This window comes from Cyprinodon tularosa, unplaced genomic scaffold (assembly GCF_016077235.1).
Source record: "Cyprinodon tularosa strain WSP-4 unplaced genomic scaffold, ASM1607723v1 ctg302, whole genome shotgun sequence".
Taxonomy (NCBI): domain Eukaryota; kingdom Metazoa; phylum Chordata; class Actinopteri; order Cyprinodontiformes; family Cyprinodontidae; genus Cyprinodon; species Cyprinodon tularosa.
Genome location: NW_024039011.1, coordinates 20,641 through 44,487, shown reverse-complemented (window position 1 = coordinate 44,487; position 23,847 = coordinate 20,641). Strand labels below are relative to the sequence as shown.

The 23,847-nt window shown below is 43.9% G+C and overlaps 1 protein-coding gene across 2 annotated transcripts in view; it reads left to right on the top strand.

The window, feature by feature from the left end:
- The window catches only part of hectd1 (HECT domain containing 1), a 63,660-nt gene extending 43,387 nt beyond the window's left edge, over positions 1–20,273 (top strand). The window contains exons 26-43 of one of the 2 annotated variants that reach the window (XM_038291862.1): positions 2,252–2,473; positions 3,760–3,893; positions 3,966–4,122; positions 7,160–7,230; positions 7,691–7,842; positions 7,915–7,969; positions 8,046–8,274; positions 11,534–11,616; positions 11,904–12,031; positions 12,976–13,177; positions 13,291–13,428; positions 13,909–14,378; positions 16,453–16,611; positions 16,692–16,770; positions 16,846–16,939; positions 19,134–19,284; positions 19,368–19,512; positions 19,589–20,273. In XM_038291862.1, the coding sequence (XP_038147790.1) occupies positions 2,252–2,473; positions 3,760–3,893; positions 3,966–4,122; positions 7,160–7,230; positions 7,691–7,842; positions 7,915–7,969; positions 8,046–8,274; positions 11,534–11,616; positions 11,904–12,031; positions 12,976–13,177; positions 13,291–13,428; positions 13,909–14,378; positions 16,453–16,611; positions 16,692–16,770; positions 16,846–16,939; positions 19,134–19,284; positions 19,368–19,512; positions 19,589–19,726 (2,807 nt within the window). In that variant the 3' untranslated portion in view covers positions 19,727–20,273. The remainder of the gene's footprint in view (positions 1–2,251; positions 2,474–3,759; positions 3,894–3,965; positions 4,123–7,159; positions 7,231–7,690; positions 7,843–7,914; positions 7,970–8,045; positions 8,275–11,533; positions 11,617–11,903; positions 12,032–12,975; positions 13,178–13,290; positions 13,429–13,908; positions 14,379–16,452; positions 16,612–16,691; positions 16,771–16,845; positions 16,940–19,133; positions 19,285–19,367; positions 19,513–19,588) is intronic. The other variant, XM_038291861.1, reaches the window with a different exon arrangement.
- The last annotated feature ends 3,574 nt before the right edge of the window (positions 20,274–23,847 follow it).

Below are 23,847 nucleotides of genomic sequence, written 5' to 3'. Positions count from 1 at the left end.
CTGTTCTCCTATTGTTGCGACTGACTCTGTTCTCCTATTGTTGCGACTGACTCTGTTCTCCTAATGTTGCGACTGACTCTGTTCTCCTAATGTTGCGACTGACTCTGTTCTCCTATTGTTGCGACTGACTCTGTTCTCCTAATGTTGCGACTGACTCTGTTCTCCTAATGTTGCGACTGACTCTGTTCTCCTAATGTTGCGACTGACTCTGTTCTCCTAATGTTGCGACTGACTCTGCTCTCCTATTGTCGCGACTCTGCTCTCCTATTGTCGCGACTCTGTTCTCCTATTGTCTGCGACTCTGCTCTCCTATGGTTTGCGACTCTGCTCTCCTATGGTTTGCGACTCTGCTCTCCTATGGTTTGCGACTCTGCTCTCCTATGGTTTGCGACTCTGCTCTCCTATGGTTTGCGACTCTGCTCTCCTATGGTTTGCGACTCTGCTCTCCTATGGTTTGCGACTCTGCTCTCCTATGGTTTGCGACTCTGCTCTCCTATGGTTTGCGACTCTGCTCTCCTATGGTTTGCGACTCACTCTGTTCTCCTATGGTTGCGACTCACTCTGTTCTCCTATGGTTGCGACTCACTCTGTTCTCCTATGGTTGCGACTCACTCTGTTCTCCTATGGTTGCGACTCACTCTGTTCTCCTATGGTTGCGACTCACTCTGTTCTCCTAATGTTGCGACTGACTCTGGTTTGCGACTCTGCTCTCCTATGGTTTGCGACTCTGCTCTCCTATGGTTTGCGACTCACTCTGTTCTCCTATGGTTGCGACTCACTCTGTTCTCCTATGGTTGCGACTCACTCTGTTCTCCTATGGTTGCGACTCACTCTGTTCTCCTATGGTTGCGACTCACTCTGTTCTCCTATGGTTGCGACTCACTCTGTTCTCCTATGGTTGCGACTCACTCTGTTCTCCTATGGTTGCGACTCACTCTGTTCTCCTAATGTTGCGACTGACTCTGTTCTCCTAATGTTGCGACCGACTCTGTTCTCCTAATGTTGCGACCGACTCCGCTCTCCTATTGTTGCGACCGACTCCCCTCTTCTAATGTTGCGACTGACTCCCCTATTCTATTGTTGCGACTGACTCCGTTCTCCTATTGTTGCGACTGACTCCGCTCTCCTATTGTTGCGATTGACTCCGCTCTCCTATTGTTGCGACTGACTCCGCTCTCCTATTGTTGCGACTGACTCCGCTCTCCTATTGTTGCGACTGACTCCGCTCTTCTATTGTTGCGACTGACTCCGCTCTCCTATTGTTGCGACTGACTCCGCTCTTCTATTGTTGCGACTGACTCCGCTCTTCTAATGTTGCGACTGACTCCGCTCTCCTATTGTTGCGACTGACTCCCCTCTTCTATTGTTGCGACTGACTCTGCTGCGACTGACTCCGCTCTCCTATTGTTGCGACTCTGCTCTCCTAATGTTGCGACTTTATTCTCATATTAATCCCAGCTGTGAATCTTTATGACCCGTATTTCACCGTTCAGAAAAAGATGCAATGTTTCCTGCTTGTAGGGGAGAAATTAAGGTATGGAGGACGACCTTCTCCCAGTTCCACAGCACTCATCCTTTCTCTCGGACTGCGCTCGCCTTATGCTGTTCTCGCACTCGTTCCCTGTTACTTCTAGTCTTTATTTATCCAGTTAGGTTTTAGTGGCGAATCAAACGGGCGCGCATTTGGCAAGAAGAACAGCAGTTATTCTTAAAGTAACAATTTTGCTAAATTTGTCCTCTATACCTTTAAGGAAAATTTAGCAATTTTTGCTTTATCCTTACTCCGTGGGATATGATATCAGGATTAGTGCTCCACATTAGATCACAAATATTAAAATGTCGTTGTGGGTAGTGTTGATATTACCAAAAACAGTGCTGTGTTCACAAACATTGAGAGCAGACTCCCTGCTGTAGACAGTAAAGCTGATGGATCCATGGCAGTGAGGATGTGTGGATTTGTCATTTTTGATCAGTCTCAGTTCAGTTGAGTTAGTCTTCCGGACTGGCTCTTCTTCACCTCTGCTCCAGTCTGAGGAGTTCACTTGGAAATGTTTCTAAGATCAACTTGTCAAGAAAACTTACTCTTTTTTTTTAATTATTTTGTAGGTTTGTAACTCTGGTCCCACAGTGCAGAAATCTCATCATATTAAACCCTGTGTCCCGTCAGCTGCCTCCATCATAACAAACTGTTTTACTGCTTTTTTTCGTTGGTTTCAGACTAACTGCAACTTGTTTTTTTGTTTGTTTGCAGCTTCTCCTCTCATGGGCGCTCAGAGCTTTCCTAATCTCACCACCACTGGCACCACCTCCACAGTTACCATGTCAACTTCCATAGTAACCAGCGGCAATAACGTAGCCACAGCAACAACGGGTCTGTCAGTGGGACAGTTGCTCAGTAACACTCTGACCACGAGCCTGACGTCCACATCCAGCGAAAGTGACACGGGACAGGAAGCAGAGTTCTCACTCTATGGTTAGTACAACCCAACAAAAAAAGAAAATACACGCACACACTAGAGGCACATGTGACCTGCTTCAGCTGCTCGGCCGTCTAACTTCACTCAGTAACCTGCATCCATCCTTTGATTCTAGTTTGAATCAAACTCTTGTTATAAGAATGATTGTGTTAATTCAGCTGTTTACCTATATTTTATTGCCGTTGGAGTAGAGTTCTAAATCGATATTTTCCTCTATTTTGCAAATTTACTCAGCAGGAAGCAAAACTTCTTTATGCTACACTTTGATTTAAAGTGGGATTATGAATGGAAATGATTCACTTCCACTGCAAATAAATGAAGCACAGCTTTACAAGAAGGAGCAAAGTGTTGATGTCCATCAGAGGATTTATCACCAGGAATCACGTTGGTTTGACCGGATGTTTAGAGTAGAAAGTCTGGATTAAATGGCCGATTATTTCTTGGATATTAGGTTTTATTTTTAAGATAATTTTTAGGCTCCAGTGGCCTTTATTTTTTCATTTTTGAAAGTATGGAGACAGGAAAGTGGGTTAGAGAGATGGTAAAGACATTCAGCAAAGGTCAGTAGGACCGGGACTCAAACCTGCAGCAGCCCGTATACGGGTCATGCCCCCAAAATTAGGTCCTCATTCATAGCATTCGTTTTGATGTCTCACAATGGGATACATCCCTTGCCTTATTCCATAGAAGCATTTATCTCATTACGCCAATCCTGATTGGTGGCTGGGATTGCTCCGCGGCTCTCCGCACAGAGGGAACTGGTTAGAGTAACACCTAGCAGAGGCAGCTTATTGATGCAGCGAAATACTGAAATTAGTTTATTGAGCTTTTAAGCAAAGACACAAATGACTTCCTGCTCTGGAAAGTTTTCTTTTTCTACACTAGATGATCCAAGGATCTCTGGGATCAGCAGCTGAGATTCATTTTAGGTTTTATGGTTCAAATTGGTGAAACGATCAAAGCAGTCTTCACTCTGTGATCTCCTCTATTCACAGCTAGGATGAACGGCTGAGTTTATTTAAATATAAACTTCACTGCATCTTGATCTTTCATTTTATTTGTCAGAGTTGCAGTGAGAACCGCTGCTTTTATGGACTTTAATGTCCCAAACACTTGGTTTCTGTCTGTATCGGCCACATGGAATAAAGGCAAGATGGATGCTCTCGGCTATTTCAGGCCTGTGTCTCTAGTCGTTACGACCAGAACAAACGGAAGGTAAACCGGTTCGGGCTGTCCTCTTTCCTTTGTCTGCCATCTGCAGTCACCTCATGTGTTTCTGCAGATTTCCTGGACAGCTGCCGAGCTAACACGCTGCTGGCTGAGCTGGACGACGAAGAAGACCTGCCTGAGCCCGACGACGATGACGACGAAAATGAAGACGACAATCAGGAGGATCAGGAGTACGAGGAGGTCCTGGTATGTTTGCAGTGCAGACGTGTTTAGCTTTGGTCAGTTTGGTTCTGATCTTCATCTTTTCTGTGTTTTTAGGAGGAGGAAGAGTACGAGACCAAAGGAGGACGCAGGAGGACGTGGGACGATGACTTTGTCCTCAAGAGGCAGTTTTCTGCCTTGGTCCCAGCCTTCGACCCCCGTCCAGGAAGAACTAATGTCCAACAGACCACCGACCTGGAGATCCCCTCCCCTGGTAGGCCGCCGACCCCCAACTGGACAACCACCAGTCCAAAGTTGGGAACCATTATAGGGAAATGATGGGTTTGACATTTGACCTCCAGCACAAAGGGCAAGCTCACACCACCACAGCCGCTTGTCACTCTCAGTCGCCTCTTCATGACGTCTGAGAGTCATTTCTTTCCTAGAATTTTCCCACAATGTGTTGATAGTGGTGATATTTCTGGGCTATATTACGGGATGCCTCTAGATGTTTATATTTGCAAACCCTTGCCAGCAGGAGCTGCTTTTCGCTCGCAGTAGCTACAAAGTGCTCTGTGCAGAAAGTCTAACTGCATGGAATCAGTAGCTAACACCCAGCTGGCCGCTAGCACCCCCGTGACTTCCAGCATCAAGCATAAACCAAGCTTTACGCTAGCCAAACATTTAAGGTCAGAAAAAAAGCTGGAACCACCAAGTGGCGTCTTATTTAAGACCCATCAAATTTTATTTAGAAAAATTATTTATATACTTTTTTTTTTTCTTCAGCAAAATTCTGACATTCTGACACTTGAAGCCGGCCATACACTGTACGATTTCTTTTCAATCATTGCACATAGCTACAGCTCGCACTGTAGGACGAACCCACAGGGTTTCGTCCTACAGTGTGAGTTCACAGCTCACAATGTTTGTTCTCACACTATGCGACCCGACGCTCTGATGCGATCTACCTGCTCACACTGCACGTCTAAAAACCAGGTGGGACTCAGCTCCGCAGTGAGATGGCGCTACTCGGACTGGTCTATCCAGAAGCCAAACGAGAAGAAGAGGAATATGAAGCTCACTAGAGTGAAACGCGCTGCCTTGGCAAATTGTGCAATTTTGTGCTGAAAGCCCTAAGAAGAAAAGACTATTTTGGACAAAGACATGACTGAGCAAATGTGGCTACCACATTTTTCGATGTTTCAGGCACTTCTAGTTAAAAAAAAATTAGACTTTGTTGGCATATAGAAATAGAACAGTCAGATCTAAGGAGTCAGTGGATTAAAGCTCAGGTCATGGATTACCAGACCGCAGTCTGGATCCGGACCCACCTGCTGGTTAATCTGGACCCAACCTGATTTAAAACATTTATAAATTACTGCGCGTTGTCTGACGACAGTGTCTAATTTCACTTGTGCTGCTTCTCCTGTTAATACGGTAAAGCCCTTCAGGACCAGGCTGCATGTGATCCAAATTATCCAAATTAGCCAATCAGTCTGGGTTGCTGCTGCTGCTACTTTAAGACACAGCAGGCAAACCTGTGGCAAGATGGGCGATGGGAAAGAAGGAGAAGATGATGAGAAAAACAGCAGAGAAAGTGTGGAAGAACTATGGTGAACTGGTGAAAGAAAAGTGAAATGGTGCTCAAAGATGACCCTGCACATTTAGAGGATGTTTGGCTCAACCTGCTGCTGTGAAGCAGGATTCTCCACCATGAACAGAATCAACAATAAATATGGATCAAGGCTCAAAATGAGCACCTTGATATGTGCTTTAGAATGGCTTAGTCTCAATTCAAACCAGGTTTAAAGCCTTGCAGGGCAGCCTAAAGCCCACTGCCAACATTAAAGGAAAATTCCGGTTTTTAACACTTTTAGCCCATTTTCTGTAGTGTCCAGGATGAAATCGAATGATCGACACCAAAATGTTGACAATTGGTCCTGTTTCTGCTATTTGGCTCATGCAGAATCCCCCCCTGGCTGCTTCAGAATGGCTTCCATAGTGCATGTCAGATAATGTCCTTAAAACAACCTTAAACGTTCTTTTTTTTTAAATATGCTACTCACCGGGTCGTCAGCGCTGTTCGATGACGTTCCAAAAAAAGTTTCGTGAAGAAAAACCGTTCCTGTCTTGTTTTATTTAGCATTTTGTAAATCCCATTGAGTTCTGTTGGAATAGTCAATATCCCTCCGCCACCGGAAACGGAAATGGGGCCTGTTTACACATAGTTGTAGTCTTTTCGCAAGGCCCAAGTGTTTATGCTTCACTCTGTGTACTCCGACGTCGAGGTGCTAACGTCTCTGTTAAACACTTTAAAAAAACTCTGAAAATGGAATACGAAAGGTGGATTCTTGAGGAGGACATATTGGACTTTGAGTTTGACGGTAGAGGATACCGTCGCCAACTAGTGGTCTGGAGTGTGCAACGCTTCAGATTCGAACGGGAAGCGGAAGTTTATAAGCGGTTGTGATGTATCGGAAAAAATAGTTCTGGGATTTACAAAATGCTAAATAAAACAAGACAGGAACGGTTTTTCTTCACGAAACTTTTTTTGGAACGTCATTGAACAGCGCTGACAACCCGGTGAGTAGCATATTTAAAAAAAAGAATGTTTAAGGTTGTTTTAAGGACATTATCGGACATGCACAATGGAAGCCATTCTGAAGCAGCCAGGGGGGGATTCTGCATGAGCCAAATAGCAGAGACAGGACCAATTGTCAACATTTTGGTGTCGATCATTCGATTTCATCCTGGACACTACAGAAAATGGGCTAAAAGTGTTAAAAACCGGAATTTTCCTTTAAGTCAGAAAAAAGAAAAATAACTAATGCTCAGTTCAGGTGTTTGAGAAAATATGGGAATCAGGAAATTGTCTATATACCAAACTGAAAGATTGTTGTTCTCTACTTCAAAAACACAACATTTTAAAATGGAAAAATTTTCTATCTTTTTTTTTTTTCTTCTATTTTTTTATTTCAAAAGTTAATTTATAACATGGATGCATAAAAACCTTGTTTTATTTCAGTGTTAATTCTGCCTAAAGTAACGGATTATGTTTAAAAATGTCTCCAGACCTGTACTGGTTGTTCTTTTTCTTCATTCGGACCCCGGTGATTTTTAATTGGTTACCACTGATCTGTAGGTTTGGATCCTATAAATCCTTTTAGATTTGATCTGTCTTTGTTGTATTTGGGGACCATGAAACTGATACCAAATGACACTGAAGGGCAAAGTCAGGAAGGTTTGGGTTGTCTTGATTACTTCTTTTAAATTGTAGAGTAATAAAGCAGATTCTGTCTCCTCTGGTTCAGGAACTCCTCGATCCGAGGCCCGGGAGGAAGTGGAGTGCGCTCCTTCCCCTCACCTTGCACTGACGCTCAAGGTAAGAAAGGACGATTCTAGATCCTCTGTTTTTGGACACGTTTTTACGGTGTTCTATCCTAGGGAGGGAACATCTGTCCCTTCTATGCTGAAATTCAGACTGCCTTTTTAGGTTACTGGATCTTTTATTAAACGGGTAACAGCTGGGTTCTGGACAGAAGGTAGAGCCCCGAAAGGTTCAAATATCATTCCAAAAGAAAAGACAATTGATCTTTTTTTTGTTCTTCCTCCAGAGCAGAGGACATAGTTGTTCTAAACTAAATCTAACATCCCAGGAAATAATAGCTTAGATGCCAACTGCACCATGGTTCAGGGATCTGACCCGGTTCAGGATTTTAGAATCCATCATGAGTTGTACTGCTTAAGAAGGAGCGACGCTGCAGGAAGTTGGCCCAGATATCAGAGGTTCTGTTAGAGAATGCTTCTGCTGTTTATGTTCTGACCTCCATGTGTGTCTCCAGGTTCCTGGCTTGGGTACCACTAGAGAGGTGGAGCTTCCTCTCTCCAGTTACAAGCTGACCATTTTCTACTACGTTCAGCGGCTGCTGCAGCTCTCCTGCAGCGGCTCAGTGAAGACTGATAAGCTGCGGCGCATCTGGGAGCCCACGTACACGTAAGAGCAGCCAACCACAACCTGACTCAGCGCTGGGGTTCACGTGTTTACTGAGGCCGCTTTGTCCTGCAGGATAATGTACAGAGAGCTGAAAGACTCTGATAAAGAGAAGGACAGCGGGAAGATGGTAGGTTCATCCTTATCGCAGCTATTTTGGTTCTGGAGGCACCTTAATGCTGAGCTCTGATCATTTCTGTCCTCAGGAGTCCTTTGAACACAGCTCAGGGGTCGGGGGCCGCTCCGGCGGTCTGAGTCCGAGCTCTCTGATTGGCAGCCAGAGCAGTGAGATCCTGGGTTGGGTCAGAGAGGCTGCCCAGGCTAAAGCTGGATGCAGCCAGACCGCCTGTGGGATGGAGGATGTCCTGCAGCTGCTGCGTATCCTCTACATCATCGGAAGCGACACGGCATCTAACGCACGCACGTTGCAGGAGGGTACGGCAGACATCTTCTCTTTGTTAGACTTCATCAAAGCTCTTATGCAGCTGGTCCTCTCAGTTTATCACTTCAGCTTTACTGTAAAAACTTCATAAGCAGGGCTACCTCAGCATAATACGGAAGAACGGCAGCTCCCAGTTTGGTAGGGATTAGGGCTGCAACAACGAATCGATAAAAATCGACTTTTAAAAGCGTTGGCAACGAATTTCATCATCGATTAGTTGTGTCGCGCGATTAATGCGTCATCCGCCGCCGTCGTCATTGCCGTGGGGCGCCTCCCCCATCCCAACCCCGTTCTCCCGCAGGAGTCCCTCTCAGCGCTGCAGTCAGAGCCGCAGGATGTTTACCCTCATCGTCCAGACTGCAAATGAAGCGCGCATGCGCCGGGGTTGATGGCGCAAATTGATCACAATAATTAAAATAGCCTGCGCTTTGTAAAGTGAAAAAAGTCGTATCATGCAACTTTTGTCAAAACAAATTAACATGGCACGGAACCACCATGTTTGTTTCGTTTTAAAGTGGGGAAACGTAACGTTAGTTTCTCAGGTAGCTCATCTGATGCTTTCCTTACCGTGTTAGTAGGTTACAGACAGTGATAAGGTTGGCTACTTATTTTACTTTTAATTTCATTTGAATTAGCTTAAGCAGCGTTTATATTTTCTTTATAAATAAATTAACTTGCAAATTATGAGGGCAAGGCTTTTAAAGTTTAAATCTTCTGGCAAAGATAAAGTAAAGAAGATCCTGCAATTTATGGAAGTAAAGCAGAATAAAATCCAGCAAGATCAGTAATATGTCAATTAATTATATGCCACATTCCAATGTAAATATCTGTCTTTGGAGGATGTGTTTTTTTAACACCCCTAGTTCTCTCATTTTTGTTCCAAATATAATTTGAATCACAGGGCTATTTTTATCTCTATGGTTCAGTATTTTCTCAAGTAGCAACTTTAACTGCTATACTTTCCTGTCTTAAAAGGCAGAACTCTTCTAGTCTAAAAAAAACTCATTTGTTGAAATGGGGGGCCTATTGTTTGAACCCCGTAGGGGCTTTTAAAAACAAAAATGCCTGTCTTTTTTGCACTTTATGAAACAAAGTACCCTATATTTTGTGGATGTACAGCTACATTTCTCATGTAAGTTTGCGTAGTTTTTACACAAACATTTATTTTTCATATTGCACCAGGACAGTTAATGAGCAACCTGTATTTGTGTGCTTGTTTGTTCTGTCTAAAATTTTTGTTTTAGAATAAAGAGGTTAATATAAAAAATACTTTTTGTCCGATTCATCGATTAATCGAAAACATAATCGGCTGATTCATTGATTTTTAAAATAATTGTTAGTTGCAGCCCTAGTAGGGATTAGAGACTGGAATAAGACTGGTTTGGAAGGGGGTCAGAAACAGTAAGAATTATATGGAGGATCTCAGACTTTTTTCACATAAATCTCTAAACAATTTTTTGATACTGAGGCACTAAATATATACATTTAGATTTGAGACTGAAGGAATTCTTTTTTTCTTTTTTTTTTATATACAATTTTTTTTAAAACATGTACAGTGGCATGTACAGTACATGCTTTATAGTTGTTCCAATTCCTTTGGTGACGGTGAACAATGTAACAACATCTACGCAGCATTTTAAAAATGTATATTTTCAGAAACCCCATCCTACCCTTCCTGTGCCGGCAAAGAAAAATAATTAAATAAAATTAATAATAATGAATGATAATAATAATAAAAAAAACATTTCTAATAAGAAAAGACTTTATGTTGAAGCTTGTTTACTAATGAGTGGGAAGAGTTGCAAGTTAGTTGAAATAAACCAGTAAAGGGTCCTATACTTTGAAGAATGTTTTGGTTGATTCTCTAAGAAAGTGTTTAACGTTTTAGCAACATCATCATAACAGGAAGCCGCATTGATGCCTTCGGTGGTAATCGGTATTTCTATTCTAAAAGTATTGCAAGAGCGATAACATTTTTCTCGCTATTGACCATTGCAGCGTCTGCCCCAAATATAGCCATTATCGGGCTAGGTTGTAGATCTAGGCCAAAAGCCACATTCAAAATCCCAAATATTGTTTTCCAAAACTCTCCCAGCTTAGAGCAGGACCAGAACATATGAGCCAAGTCTGCGTTGGTGGTTCCACATGGATCACATGTCTGATCTATTTCAGGGTAGATTTTAGCAAGTCGGACCTTCCTATAGTGAGTACGATGGTGAACTTTAAATTGAGCCGGATTGAGACGTAGACAAGAAGTTCCATTCACCCAGTTGAGTGCTCTAATCCACAGCGGTTTGTAATGACTGTCCCTAATTCTTCTTCCCTTTTTGTCTGTTGATACACTTCTAAATTAACCTGACTCCGCCAGATGGATTTGCTCCGCATATCCATCTGGAAACCTTCCGTTGAAGTAATTTTGGGAAGGGGCGAAAATACTGGTGAGCTGATTGGCCTATGTTGGTGATAGACGGGCCAAATAAACCAATCAGATAAACGAAGCATATGACGTACTAACAGAGCGACGACAAAGAGGAGCCAATTGATAGATCAAACTGCCGAAACCAGTCGGGAGAAGAGCAGAAACATCTTTTCCTCTGAGAAAAGCCTCCAGAGCAGTGTTTTGCTCTTCTTTCAGTGAAGAAATACTCTGTAATTCCGATAAAACTTGCCCGATAGCCACGCTAACGCTAGTTTCATCGGCTGAAGCCGCCATGTTCTTTAGACTGAACTGTCGCGCTTCTCGTTGCGTCACACCTCAACCCGCCTCAAAGCCAACGCTGATTGGACGTTCGTTTGGTGAACTGCTCCAAATTTTCTTCAACGGAGAGTCTCCAGACTGATTTGCGAGTGAAACCTTGAAAGCTCGCGAGATCAAGATGGTCTCACGAGGCTACTTCTAAATGACATAATTGAGTTATATAAATTAAAGGTTTAGCGATATCTGAAGATATCGGAAAAAACTGGATTTAGGAATAGAGTTGTTTTTTTGGGGGGGCCAAATCTATGAAAGTAGGAAATTATTATCTATGAAAACATCCTTTCCATTAATCTTTTTTTCACATTATTGTACATCCCTGAAGTGATTGAACTGCTTCTATAAACACTCAGTTCAGAGCCTTTTAAGGTTAAACATGGAGGTTTTTATATATATATAAAAAAAAAAGAACCAGGAACAGATCTCAGAATAAAGAGGAAGATGTAGTAAAATCCCTTTCTGCATTTCCTGATTTGTTTTCTCCTTTAACTGTTCAGATGTTGAGGAGCTGCAGTTCAATGCATCACCAGAGGAGTTCACCAGCAAGAAGATCACTACCAAGATCCTGCAGCAGATAGAGGTCAGGCTCTTCTTTTTTTGTTGGAATCTGCGATATTATGTTTACTGCCAATCAGGCATTGGTTGGTCAGGAACCTGAAGTTTAAACTAGACTTCTTAAAATTCTTTTTGTACCCTTTGTTCTGATTTTTCTCATTCTGTTTTAAGTTAAATATTTATTCGGTAAGTTTCTCTGAGCTTAAGGTTCCGATTTCTTGAGCTAGTGAGGGTCATTTTCTGTTGTAGAGACAGAAACCGTCAGCTAAGCTAGCTGTGTGAATGCTTTGCTTTGTGGTTGATCTCCTCCAGGAGCCTCTGGCGGTGGCCAGCGGAGCGCTGCCTGACTGGTGTGAACAGCTCACGTCTAAATGTCCGTTCCTGATCCCCTTTGAGACCAGACAGCTGTACTTCACCTGTACAGCTTTCGGAGCTTCCAGGTGAGTCTCAACGCAGCACGATAACAAGTAGAAGCTCTGCTATCGGAGGGGAAGGGTATCAGCCATACCAGGCCTGCTTAAAAGAATCCCAGCTCTGCTTTGGTTGTTCCTATGGTAACAACCTTTCCATTGAAGTGAAATGCTTTAGTATAGGAGGGTACTTTGTCCTTAATTAATGCTAGAAGACCCAGATCCTATGGAGACGTTTAAGTTGTTTTCTGTTCTGTTTGTTTTTTATGTCACTGGATCCCGTCTGAACAGGGTTTTTTTTTTAAGTGTAAATGAAACAGTTAATCAAACTTAATTCATTCTTTAATTTACTATTCTCAACAATATTAAGTATGTGAAAAATATAAATGTTAAATAAAAAAAACAAAGCTTTGTTTTATAATTTCTTGACATGGCGCCAGCATGTTGCAGTACTTTAAACGGTGATGTCACAGCATTCGTTGATGCTTCAGCTAGCAGTTGAACACATTGGATATACCAGTGATACATCACAACCGTAGAACACTTTGAACAAAATTTGGTATGAAGGTGAAAGTACAGGATCGTCTAAATCCTTTTGCTCATGCTTTTGAGTCCATTCGGCGTCTGAATCGAGCCGTAGGAAGGAGGGAAGAGGCCGTTTTGGCGCCGGGGGCCGACTATCCGCGCTACCTCAAAGAACACCGGTTGCAGAGATTATTTACAGCAGAAGGCTTTTGACTTTTATCGATGGATTCAACTGCCAGCTGAAATATCAACCAATCCTGTGACGTCACCACTTGGAGTACTGCAACATGGCGGTGCCCTTGCCAAAAAAATGATAAAACATTGCTTTGTTTTTTCTTTACATTTGTAACATAATCATTAATGATAGTAAGACACAATCTGGTGAACTTTAAGCGGCTATACTTGTTATGGTGCTGGTGTCCTGACCTCTGACCTCTGTGCCTCCACAGGGCCATCGTCTGGCTCCAGAACCGACGGGAGGCAACCATGGAGCGTTCACGGCCGTCCACCACAGTGCGGAGGGACGACCCTGGAGAGTTCAGGGTGGGCCGGCTCAAACACGAGCGAGTCAAGGTCCCCCGAGGGGACGCCATGATGGAATGGGCTGAATCAGTCATGCAGATTCACGCCGACAGGAAGTCTGTGCTCGAGGTAGGAGATGAAGACGCTCAGAACACATGATGGGAACCCTGACTCCGTTTTAACGTTTCTGGAGTCTGACTCCTCTGTTTCTAGAAGGTGACACTCATGTTTATTGCATTCAGGTGGAGTTTCAGGGCGAGGAGGGAACTGGTCTTGGTCCAACGTTGGAGTTTTATGCTCTGGTGGCGGCAGAGTTCCAGAGGACGTCTCTGGGTATCTGGCTGTGTGATGACGACTTCCCTGACGACGAGTCACGACAGGTCAGACACTTTAAATGAGTTGATTATAGAGCTGTTGACCTTCTGAACTGTTAATATGTAATGATGGTTAAGATGATCTCTGTTGGCTCTACTTTATCCTCATTATTTGGAGCCCATGTGAGAACATAAAGTGGCTCAGAGGGAAAATCCTCTACGAGATTTTGAGTTTAATGTGTGATTAAAAAAAAAATTGATTGTGATTGATTCATGAAAGTCAGACCACCCTAAACTACTCTAAATTACTTCAAACGGTTCAGGGATCCAGAATGTTCTACAAAGATTGAACATTTAGTTTGAATTGGTGAAATTTGTAAATGAAAGTGAATTTGGTTCCTGGGTTTGAGCCAACTAGATCTAGAAAGGTAGGAGTTTTACTTTCTGCCAGTTAAAGGTCCAGTTCTTTGATTTGCACCAGTTTGAACCCAGCAGACGCATCTCTGATGTGATTCAGTTCTGACCTTTCTGTCTCGGTGGCTTTAGGTGGACCTGGGTGGGGGTCTGAAGCCTCCTGGTTTCTATGTGCAGCGATCCTGCGGGCTGTTCCCGGCCCCCTTCCCACAGGACAGCGAGGAGCTGGAGCGAATCACCAAACTCTTCCACTTCCTGGGGATCTTTCTGGCCAAGTGCATCCAGGACAACCGACTGGTGGACCTTCCAGTGTCTCAGCCCTTCTTCAAGCTGCTCTGCATGGGAGACATCAAGGCAAACATGAGCAAGCTGCTGTACCAGTCGCGCAGCTCTCCTCCGGGTCACGTCTCTGAGCGAGCCCACCTGCTGTCAGAGGTGCAGTCGGAGGCGTCCACTGAGGAGAGCCAGGAGACCTACTCAGTGGGCAGCTTTGATGAAGACTCCAAGTCAGAGTTCATCATGGACCCCCCCAAACCAAAACCCCCCGCCTGGTACCATGGCATCCTAACCTGGGACGACTTCCAGCTGGTCAACCCTCACAGGTCAGAGAAACAAGGACCTAATAGATGTCTGACCCCCCCATTTATGTTTTGACTGATATTTTTGAACCTCCGAATTATTCAAACTCTATAATGGTGAATAACACGGCTTTTCTTCCCGGCCATTAATACTGCTCTGGGTCTTGCTACGCAGAAGCAGGAAGAAAAACAACCGCCATGGCAGACTATAATGCGGAGAGCAGTATTCATTTTCAACTTTTTTGAAAATATTGCAGCTTTAATACACTGGCTGAGGTTGGGAATGGAATGAAAAATTGAAGGATGCGCTCTAGCTCAAACGTCCATGTTTTCTTCCCTAAACACAGAACACTCTCGCTACTTGTGATGTCATTGCGTTCTCTACTGCACATGCAGGACACTTAAGATCACATGCAAGTCGCATATATTTACAAATGAACTTCAACGCAAAAGAATCGGATTTCACAGCATTGAGCGTTAAGACTTGCAGGAACGTAGCTTAAGACTCACTCGGTTTCTTCCTGCAGCCTCTTAGGTGGCTGCAATGCCCTTAACCCATTTAGGCCTAAAACGCCTGGAAAAAACACCTTAAAAACCTATGGCCGATTTTAAAAAATACCCCTAAAACCTGAAGTTTTTCTGTAAATTCAGCAACTGTGTCAACGCCTAGTAAATTATTGATATCTCAGCTTCTGTAGCAGATAGAACTCAAAATATATTTTATCTTTGAAATTCTTCCAAAAAAAAAAGTGAAAAGCAGTAATAAAAAAATAAAAAATTCAACCTTTATTTTTTCCATATGTGATCATGTCTTCATTGAGAATGTGCAATATAAAACGTTTTTAAAATAAAGAACAAACATTACATAAATAACTATCTGATGATTACTTATTAACAGTATTATTATGCATAATAATGCATATGTCTGTGTTATAAATTGCATACAACTTACCTCCAGATGGCCACAAATCTGTCCCGGGACATATTTTGGGGGAACTGCGTCCTGAAGAGAGGTTTACTCTGTCGCCAATAATCTCTTCGTACTGGCAACACAAGAAGTCCCATGCCCATACACAGCCCAATAAATGTCTTCATCTCCGTCACAGTCACGGGTGACCACTTTGCCATCTTTGCTCTTGTTGGAGTTTGGTTTGTTTGGTCACTGTACCTATTCGTCTCGGTAACAAGATGCATCCAAAGTTCTTCATTAAAAATATGCTCAAATGCCTGCAGCGGTGTGGCGTCTGCAGGCAAATCAACTTTCACTCCAGGTGTGCGGTTGAAAACACTCCGTGCATTGCGGTGGTAGTTCGATTGGTTCAGCGCGTTCAAAGTCATCATTTTCATCTATACCGTCATCAAAGCCGACACACTCCTCAAAATCACTGCCTTCCGACATCTCTTCTCTGTCAAACTCCTCCATGTTTGCTTGAAAAAAACTTCTTTCTTCTTGCTTGACTTATATGCTCTCCCGGCGTCAATGGTAGAATTACGCAACAGCGCCCCCGGCTTGAATGGTAGAAATGCGGTAATGCTTTCCCGGCCTAAATGGGTTAAAATGGGTTCGCTGCTGGGAGAGTAAAACAGATCAACGCGTCCAAGCGTCAAATAAACAGTTGTTATGGTAACAGTTAATGAAAAACCACTAAATCTAGAGACGAACATATCAGTGTTTGTGAACATGTTTGTTTGTGAATGTTAACTGCTGTGGAGTTAAACCTCATCACTATTCTGTCATCTACCAGCATCGTTTTCTTAATGCTGAGCTTTCTGACTCCAAAATATCACCTCAATGAGCCATAAGCCACCTTTTCCATTCATTAAGATCTGGAAAATTTTGTTCTATAAAACCTTTAGGCCCAAAATATCCTTTATAATCCATCTGATTTCAGATTGGGTGGCTGGATTAGCTGAATTCTTCCACTGTTCTCAGGTCGGATTTATGGAGACGAAGACAAAACGTGAAACTTTTAGATTCAAATAATTTGAATCTAAATTCTTCCTGTCGAAACTTTTGTGTTTAAGTTGAAATGGAAATCCCTTCCTAACCTTAAATTTAAAATGGTTTTTCTTTTTTTTTTTTCTTTTTTTTTTTTAGAGCAACTTTCCTGAAGGAGGTCAAAGATCTGGCTGTGAAGAGGAGACAGATTTTGGCCAGTAAGAGTTTGTCGGAGGACGAGAAGAACACTAGACTGCAGGACTTGATGCTGAGGAACCCCATGGGCTCCGGACCCCCTCTTAGCATCGAGGACCTCGGGTAAAACGCGTGCAACACCGCAGCAGCTCAGGTCCAGGCTGCCGTGGGAACTGAACAACATGTTTCTCCTCCTTTTTCAGGTTAAACTTTCAGTTCTGTCCATCATCCAAGGTTCATGGCTTTTCCGCTGTAGACCTGAAACCAAATGGAGACGACGAGGTAACGGCTCCGAATGATCCGGATTTCCTGTCTCAGGCTGCTAAATCTGACTCTGATGTGATTGTGTGAGCGCAGATGGTGACGGTGGAGAACGCGGAGGAGTACGTGGAGCTGATGTTTGACTTCTGCATGCACACAGGGATCCAACAGCAAATGGAGGCCTTTAAAGGTAAACGCAGAACCTGATCAGTACCTTCTTTATGCAGCAGGTCTGCTCCTCTCTCTGCTGTTTCCACACTTTTAACTTCCCACAGAGGGAAGTTCAGTCAGCCAGAATAAACTCTCCTCTACCTGAACTAATGTCTAAATGAGTGACGGCAAAGCAGCCCAGCAGCTACTCTTCAGTGATTCTATTCAGTTTATTTCTATAGCACCAATTCACATGTTACCTTAAGGCACTTTACAGTTCACCAGATCATCCAGTCCGATCAATTCAAAGTTTTCTATCTAAGGAAAACCAGCTGGTTGCATCGACTCATTGACTCTTCAGCAATCCCTCACTCTAAGCATGCTTGTAGCGACAGTGGAGAGGAAAAACTCCCTTTTAACAGGAAGAAACCTCCAGCAGAACCAGACTCAGTGTGAGCGGCCATCTGCTGAATCCCACTGGGGTTCAAGGAGACAGAAGCAAACATAGAAAAAGAAGCATAGATACAAAAAGCAACTGTCAACCAGCTCCACAGGCGGCCCCGTCCAGGAAACACACAGCCAGGCAGACGAGCTCCGAGCCAGCTCCCATGTCAGAGGATGAAGAGAGCACATCCAGTTAGTCACATTCAGAGAAACAGGACTACACTGAAAAACAGGCTGATCTCCAACATCTAGAAACAAAGGTGTTGATGGCAGCAGCACAGCTGATATTTCTCTCCAGGATGGAGTCACAGCCAAAAAGGAACAGACCAGATGAAGCTACTATGAGAAAAAGCAGAGAGAGCAGAACGTTAGAGATTGAACTAACAGATTCTGCAGAGTGAGAGAATAGAGATAGAATGGGGTCCCTATGTCCTCCAGCAGTCTAAGCCTATAGCAGCATAACTATAGAGATAGCTCAGGATAACCTGAGCCTCTATAAGGAAAGTTTTAAGCCTAGTCTTAAAGGTAGACGGGGTGTCTGCTTCACAGACTAAATTAAAAACATTGGGTTGATCTAAGGGCTCCAGAAAACAGAACAAAAGGAGGCGGAGCAATACCTTTCAGAGTAAACTTTACAATGATTGTTACTTCAGATGCCCAGTGATTAAAATCTAAAGGCCTGAAGACAACAAATCCAATTTTGCGACCGATCAGACAGAAAATCGTTCAGGACGAGGTCATGGCATTAAGCGCTCATTAAGTCAGTGATGATGATCACATCCGACACAATCTTATGCAGGATGGCTGCATAGATCTGACTGAGATAGAGCCCAGGTCTATTTTAATCAGACTACGCAGCAATTCAGCTGCAATTTCATGGCTCTGACAGGAAGAGAGATGCAGTTACAAAGTAAAACACATCTGCTTTGGGGGAAAATACAAAATAAAATCTGTTAATCTCACGGGAAAAATCAGAGAGGCATGCTTCAGTGGTGCAGTGGTTAGCACGAACAACCTGTGTACGGAGGCCTTACCCCTTGCTCACACTGGCTCCGGTGCGGTTACCGAGCCGACGGAGACCGCAACTCCCGCACACCCCCTCTCACACCGCCCTTTTGACTACGGTGCGGTGCGGCTCTGCGGCTCCGGCAACAGGTCCGGAGTTTAACAGAAGTTCACTTGAGTTCACGTAACTTCACGCGATAACACGGCCCAAATAAGGATATTTGCGAGAGCTTGTTGCGGAGGGCTCCGGCACGCCGCAAGGATAGCTTTTTTGCGGAATTTTCTGCAGCGCCGGAGTGTCTCGGTAACCGCAGCCGGACAGCTCAGCAGCCGGTGAAAGAGGTTTATGTCTTTTTAATGACTTGGAATCACTGCGGCGCCGCACCCACCGCACCGCAACGGTAAGACCGGAGTCAGTGTGAGCCGGGGGTTAGTCCTCGACGTGGCTGACCCGGGTTCCAATCCCACTTCTGGTCATTTTCCACATGTCTCTCCCCTTCTGTCTCATACCCCTTTCCTGTCAGCCCACTGTACAAAAAAAAACAAGGCACTAGTGTTTCAAGCATTTTTTTGTGAACGTTTGATTCCCGGTCAGGTGATCATGAGAGGCTAATGGCCGCCAGTTGCACTGCGTTCTACCCCACTCAGGACACAGGATGAAGAATCTCGGCCTGATCCAAAGTATTCCAGCATATTCCACCAATCAAATCCATCGAAGATTGTCTGGAGTTCTGCAAATGGCCTGTTTCTGTTTTGATGCTCATGAACTCTGCTCTCTCCTTCAGAGGGTTTTAATCGAGTGTTCCCGATGGAGAAGCTGAGCTCCTTCAGCCATAAAGAGGTGCAGATGGTCCTCTGCGGCAACCAGTCGCCTTCCTGGAACGCTGATGACATCATCAACTACACAGAACCAAAGCTGGGTTACACCAGAGACAGGTACCGCCCGAGTTACACACAGTTCTGATTCTAGAATCCAAACGAACCCGACAGGAGGACTGAGTTTGCTTTGCTCCCCTCAGCCCGGGATTCCAGCGTTTTGTCCGAGTTTTATGTGGAATGTCGTCTGATGAGAGGAAGGCCTTCCTGCAGTTCACCACCGGCTGCTCCACCCTGCCCCCTGGTGGCCTGGCCAACCTACACCCACGCCTCACTGTAGTCCGGAAGGTCTGTTTGCTCTTTGAGTTGTTAAAATCTCCCAGCTTGACTTTGTAAGCTGAGTGGCTGATGTTCTCCTCCTCAGGTGGATGCAACAGACTCCAGTTACCCATCAGTAAATACCTGCGTTCACTACCTGAAGCTCCCTGAATATTCATCCGAGGACATAATGAGGGAGCGTTTGTTAGCTGCCACCATGGAAAAGGGCTTTCACCTAAACTGACCTTTGAAGATGGCCACCGTCACACCGAGCATGCCCCGAAATCATCTGTCCGTGTTGCCAGAACATCCAGCGGAGCGACGGCCTGCCTGCCGCAGGAGGACGCCTCTTGGAGAACATCTGCAGCCCTCACACCTCTCACGCTTCCCTACTGACGTCCATGTGAGCATCCAGGGCTTAGGTTTCCAGTCGAATGCTGCAGGCTGGTGTGTGTGTTTGTTTGCCTTCACGCACCGGTCCGTTCAGTTCAGTGCCTGGTTTTGACCCGGTTTGTTTTCAGTTCCTCCATTAGAAGTTCCTGCTTGTTTTTCGTTCTCATCTTTTTGTTTTTTTTCCCTCCTTTCCATTCAGCTGGTGAGTGAGTGTGGGTGTGTATGTGTGCAGCACTTTGGTTTGTTTCAGACCTGCTAAAAAGGTCAGAATTCAGTTTTTTGGTGTTTCCTCTCTGATTAAGCTAAAGAGAAAAAAAAACACTGATTGTGTGTGATGCACATCTATTAAAAAAAACAACTCTGCTCCCTGTATTTTCTTTGTATATTGTAAACATTTATTTAACTGAAGTTGCAGTTTCAGGTAAACAAATATTTTCAAATGTGTATGCTCCAAAAAAGATAATCAATAAATTGTTTGCAAAGTATGAATTAAAGTTGAGCTCCTGTGGTTTGTAGAAGGTTGGTCACTGTTTTCATTTAGAAGTCGGTGAATTTAAAGGCGTTTTCAGCAGACATGGGCAGACGCCCAGGGTGGCTCTGCCATATAGGGCGGCATCGGCATGAGATCCCCCTCCGTGCTTATGCCCACACGCACCGCTCCTGCGCACTAGGAGCACAATGAGTGGGAAAAACAACCAATTATCCACACAAAAGTTTTTTTTTTCTGTATAACTGCTTTTGTGCGTAAGTAAATATAAATGGCAGAGGCACATTAGTTTACGCTCCCACCGCACACACATCTTTCTACATTCTCTCACTGCCCCCCCTGCAGGTGCTCCAGCGTACACTCCCTCGAGCGCGCAACTGTTTGAGCGAGTTTTTACATGGTGCTAAAGATGGAGCCGTATAAAAGGAAGCTATCAAGCTATCAGAAGTTCGAAAGAGGGAGACGAGGAATGATGTTGCCTCTGTGAGAGACGACAGGACATTCAATTCATTTATATATTTTTTTTTTATTCAAATATTTGATTTTTAGTATTTCATAGCAAAGAAACAAAAATAGAGAAATAAACCTAAAACGGTGAGGTTCAGTGTGAATCTGTAAATGACTGTCAACATTACATTGTAGACATGTAGGTGCAGAAATTTTCCCATTTTTTCCTTCATGGTTTCATTCACGCAGTGTCGTCTTCCCAGCATCTTTTCGCACGCCACATTTTGAGTTATTCATTCTTTTCCAGATTCTAAATCTTGGGCCCTGAGAGTTCTTCCAAAATTTTAAGATGAGTCAGGAACATGTAACCAATGCAGTATTTAGTAACCTGACAACAGCCAGATGCATGTCTAGCTCCACCTAGCTCCACTCACATACACTATATTGCCAAAAGTATTTGCTCACCTGCCTTGACTCACATATGAGCTTAAGTGACATCCCGTTCCTAATCCATAGGGTTCAATATGACGTCGGTCCACCCTTTGCAGCTAGAACAGCTTCAACTCTTCTGGGAAGGCTGTCCACAAGGTTTAGGAGTGTGTTTATGGGAATTTTTGACCATTCTTCCAGAAGCGCATTTGTGAGGTCGCACACTGATGTTGGACGAGAAGGCCTGGCTCTCAGTCTCCGCTCTAATTCATCCCAAAGGTGTTCTATCGGGTTGAGGTCAGGACTCTGTGCAGGCCAGTCAAGTTCATCCACACCAGACTCTGTCATCCATGTCTTTATGGACCTTGCTTTGTGCACTGGTGCACAGTCATGTTGGAAGAGGAAGGGGCCAGCTCCAAACTGTTCCCACAAAGTTGGGAGCATGGAATTGTCCAAAATGTCTTGGTATGCTGAAGCATTCAGAGTTCCTTTCACTGGAACTAAGGGGCCAAGCCCAGCTCCTGAAAAACAACCTCACACCATAATCCCCCCTTCACCAAACTTTACACTTGGCACAATGCAGTCAGACAAGTACCGTTCTCCTGGCAACCGCCAAACCCAGACCCGTCCATCAGATTGCCAGATGGAGAAGCGCGATTCGTCACTCCAGAGAACGCGTCTCCACTGCTCTAGAGTCCAGTGGCGGCGTGCTTTACACCACCGCATCCGACGCTTTGCATTGCACTTGGTGATGTATGGCTTGGATGCAGCTGCTCGACCATGGAAACCCATTCCATGAAGCTCTCTGCGCACTGTTCTTGAGCTAATCTGAAGGCCACATGAAGTTTGGAGGTCTGTAGTGATTGACTCTGCAGAAAGTTGCCGACCTCTTCGCACTATGCGCGTCAGCATCCGCTGACCCCGCTCCGTCAGTTTACGTGGCCTACCACTTCGTGGCTGAGTTGCTGTCGTTCCCAAACACTTCCATTTTCTTATAATACAGCTGACAGTTGACTGTGGAATATTTAGGAGCGAGGAAATTTCACGACTGGATTTGTTGCACAGGTGGCATCCTATCACAGTTCCACGCTGGAATTCACTGAGCTCCTGAGAGCGACCCATTCTTTCACAAATGTTTGTAAAAACAGTCTGCATGCCTAGGTGCTTGAATTTATACACCTGTGGCCATGGAAGTGATTGGAACACCTGATTCCAATAATTTGGATGGGTGAGCAAATACTTTTGGCAATATAGTGTATGTATGTGAGTGGAGCTAGGCGGAGCGAGACGTGCAATCTGGCTGTTGTCAGGTTAAGTATTTAGCGCTCTATAATGATTAACATTGGAACCTCTTTTGTCTCCAAGTAAACAAAGCTTAGGTGATTTGGGCAGATTAAAGCATAACCAACCCTGCATGTATATGAAAACACTGTTCCACAAAGGAGAAACCACTGGACATGCCCAAAGGGAATGCATGAAGTCCCTTTAGCAATCAGGCATTTCCAGCCAATCGTTTCTGCCAACACTAATTTTATACAGCCTAGAAGGGATATATCAGTCATGGATTTCTCTAATGGGAAACCAACAGTTGGAATTGAATCCCATATATTATTCTACATCCTAAATCTCTTTCCCATAGACTTTTTCTTGTATTGTTTTTAACCCAGGGGCAGATATACCATTTTGGGGCTTTGAGCAGTTATGGGGGTAATAGCAGAAAGGTCTAGCGTTTTTTCATTTATTAAAGTAACATTATCTTTCGGTCTCTGATTTGTAAATACTTCTAAAAGTGGTCATGACCTTCAAATTGAAATTTCCTTTTGATATCATATGACATAAATATGTCGATCACCTATGGTTCTAATACCTTTTCTTAACCGCTGTGCCCAGTAAATAGTCTATTTCAGGGGTCACCAACCTTTTAAAGGCTGAGGGCTACTTCATGGCTACCGAGTCATAGGAAGGGCTACCAATACTGACCTATGAACTGGAGGGATCAGTGTTCACCTACAGTAAATCTCATCCATAAAAACTAATTTTTATTCTTATTTTATTCTTTTATTCATTTCTAATTTTCTTTTTAATGTCATTTTGAAACCACTGAAACATGATATAATACATAAATGATTAAAAAGAAGAGCAACAGAATAAAAAAAAATAACTTAACGCACTGAGTGAGTTCTTCTGTTTTCAGAAGAAGAAGAGGGCCCCCCATATGGTCCTTGAGGGCCCCTTGGTGCCTTGGTTGGTGACCCCTGGTCTATTTAATATTTTGGGTTATGCCACAATGGGGGCGCATTTGTGCACATATGTTACAAGCTTGTATTTTTTTATGTACCTCCAGCCAAGCCATTTAAGAAAATTTCAAGATAGGATTTTGTGTTTTATTCCCTTTATTTCACTTGTTATAAAATATCTATTGGTGTGAATAATGAGGCAAGTTCTATTAAAATCCAATCCAGGTTGATTCCCCAACCCAATGGTTGGACAATTCAAAAGAAATACTATACTGTCCTATATTGGGCCGGGCCAACCACCCTTTTCTCAGTTGGCACAGCCGACTAATGTTAATACTGGGTTTACCACCATTCCAAAGAAAGTGTTGGATC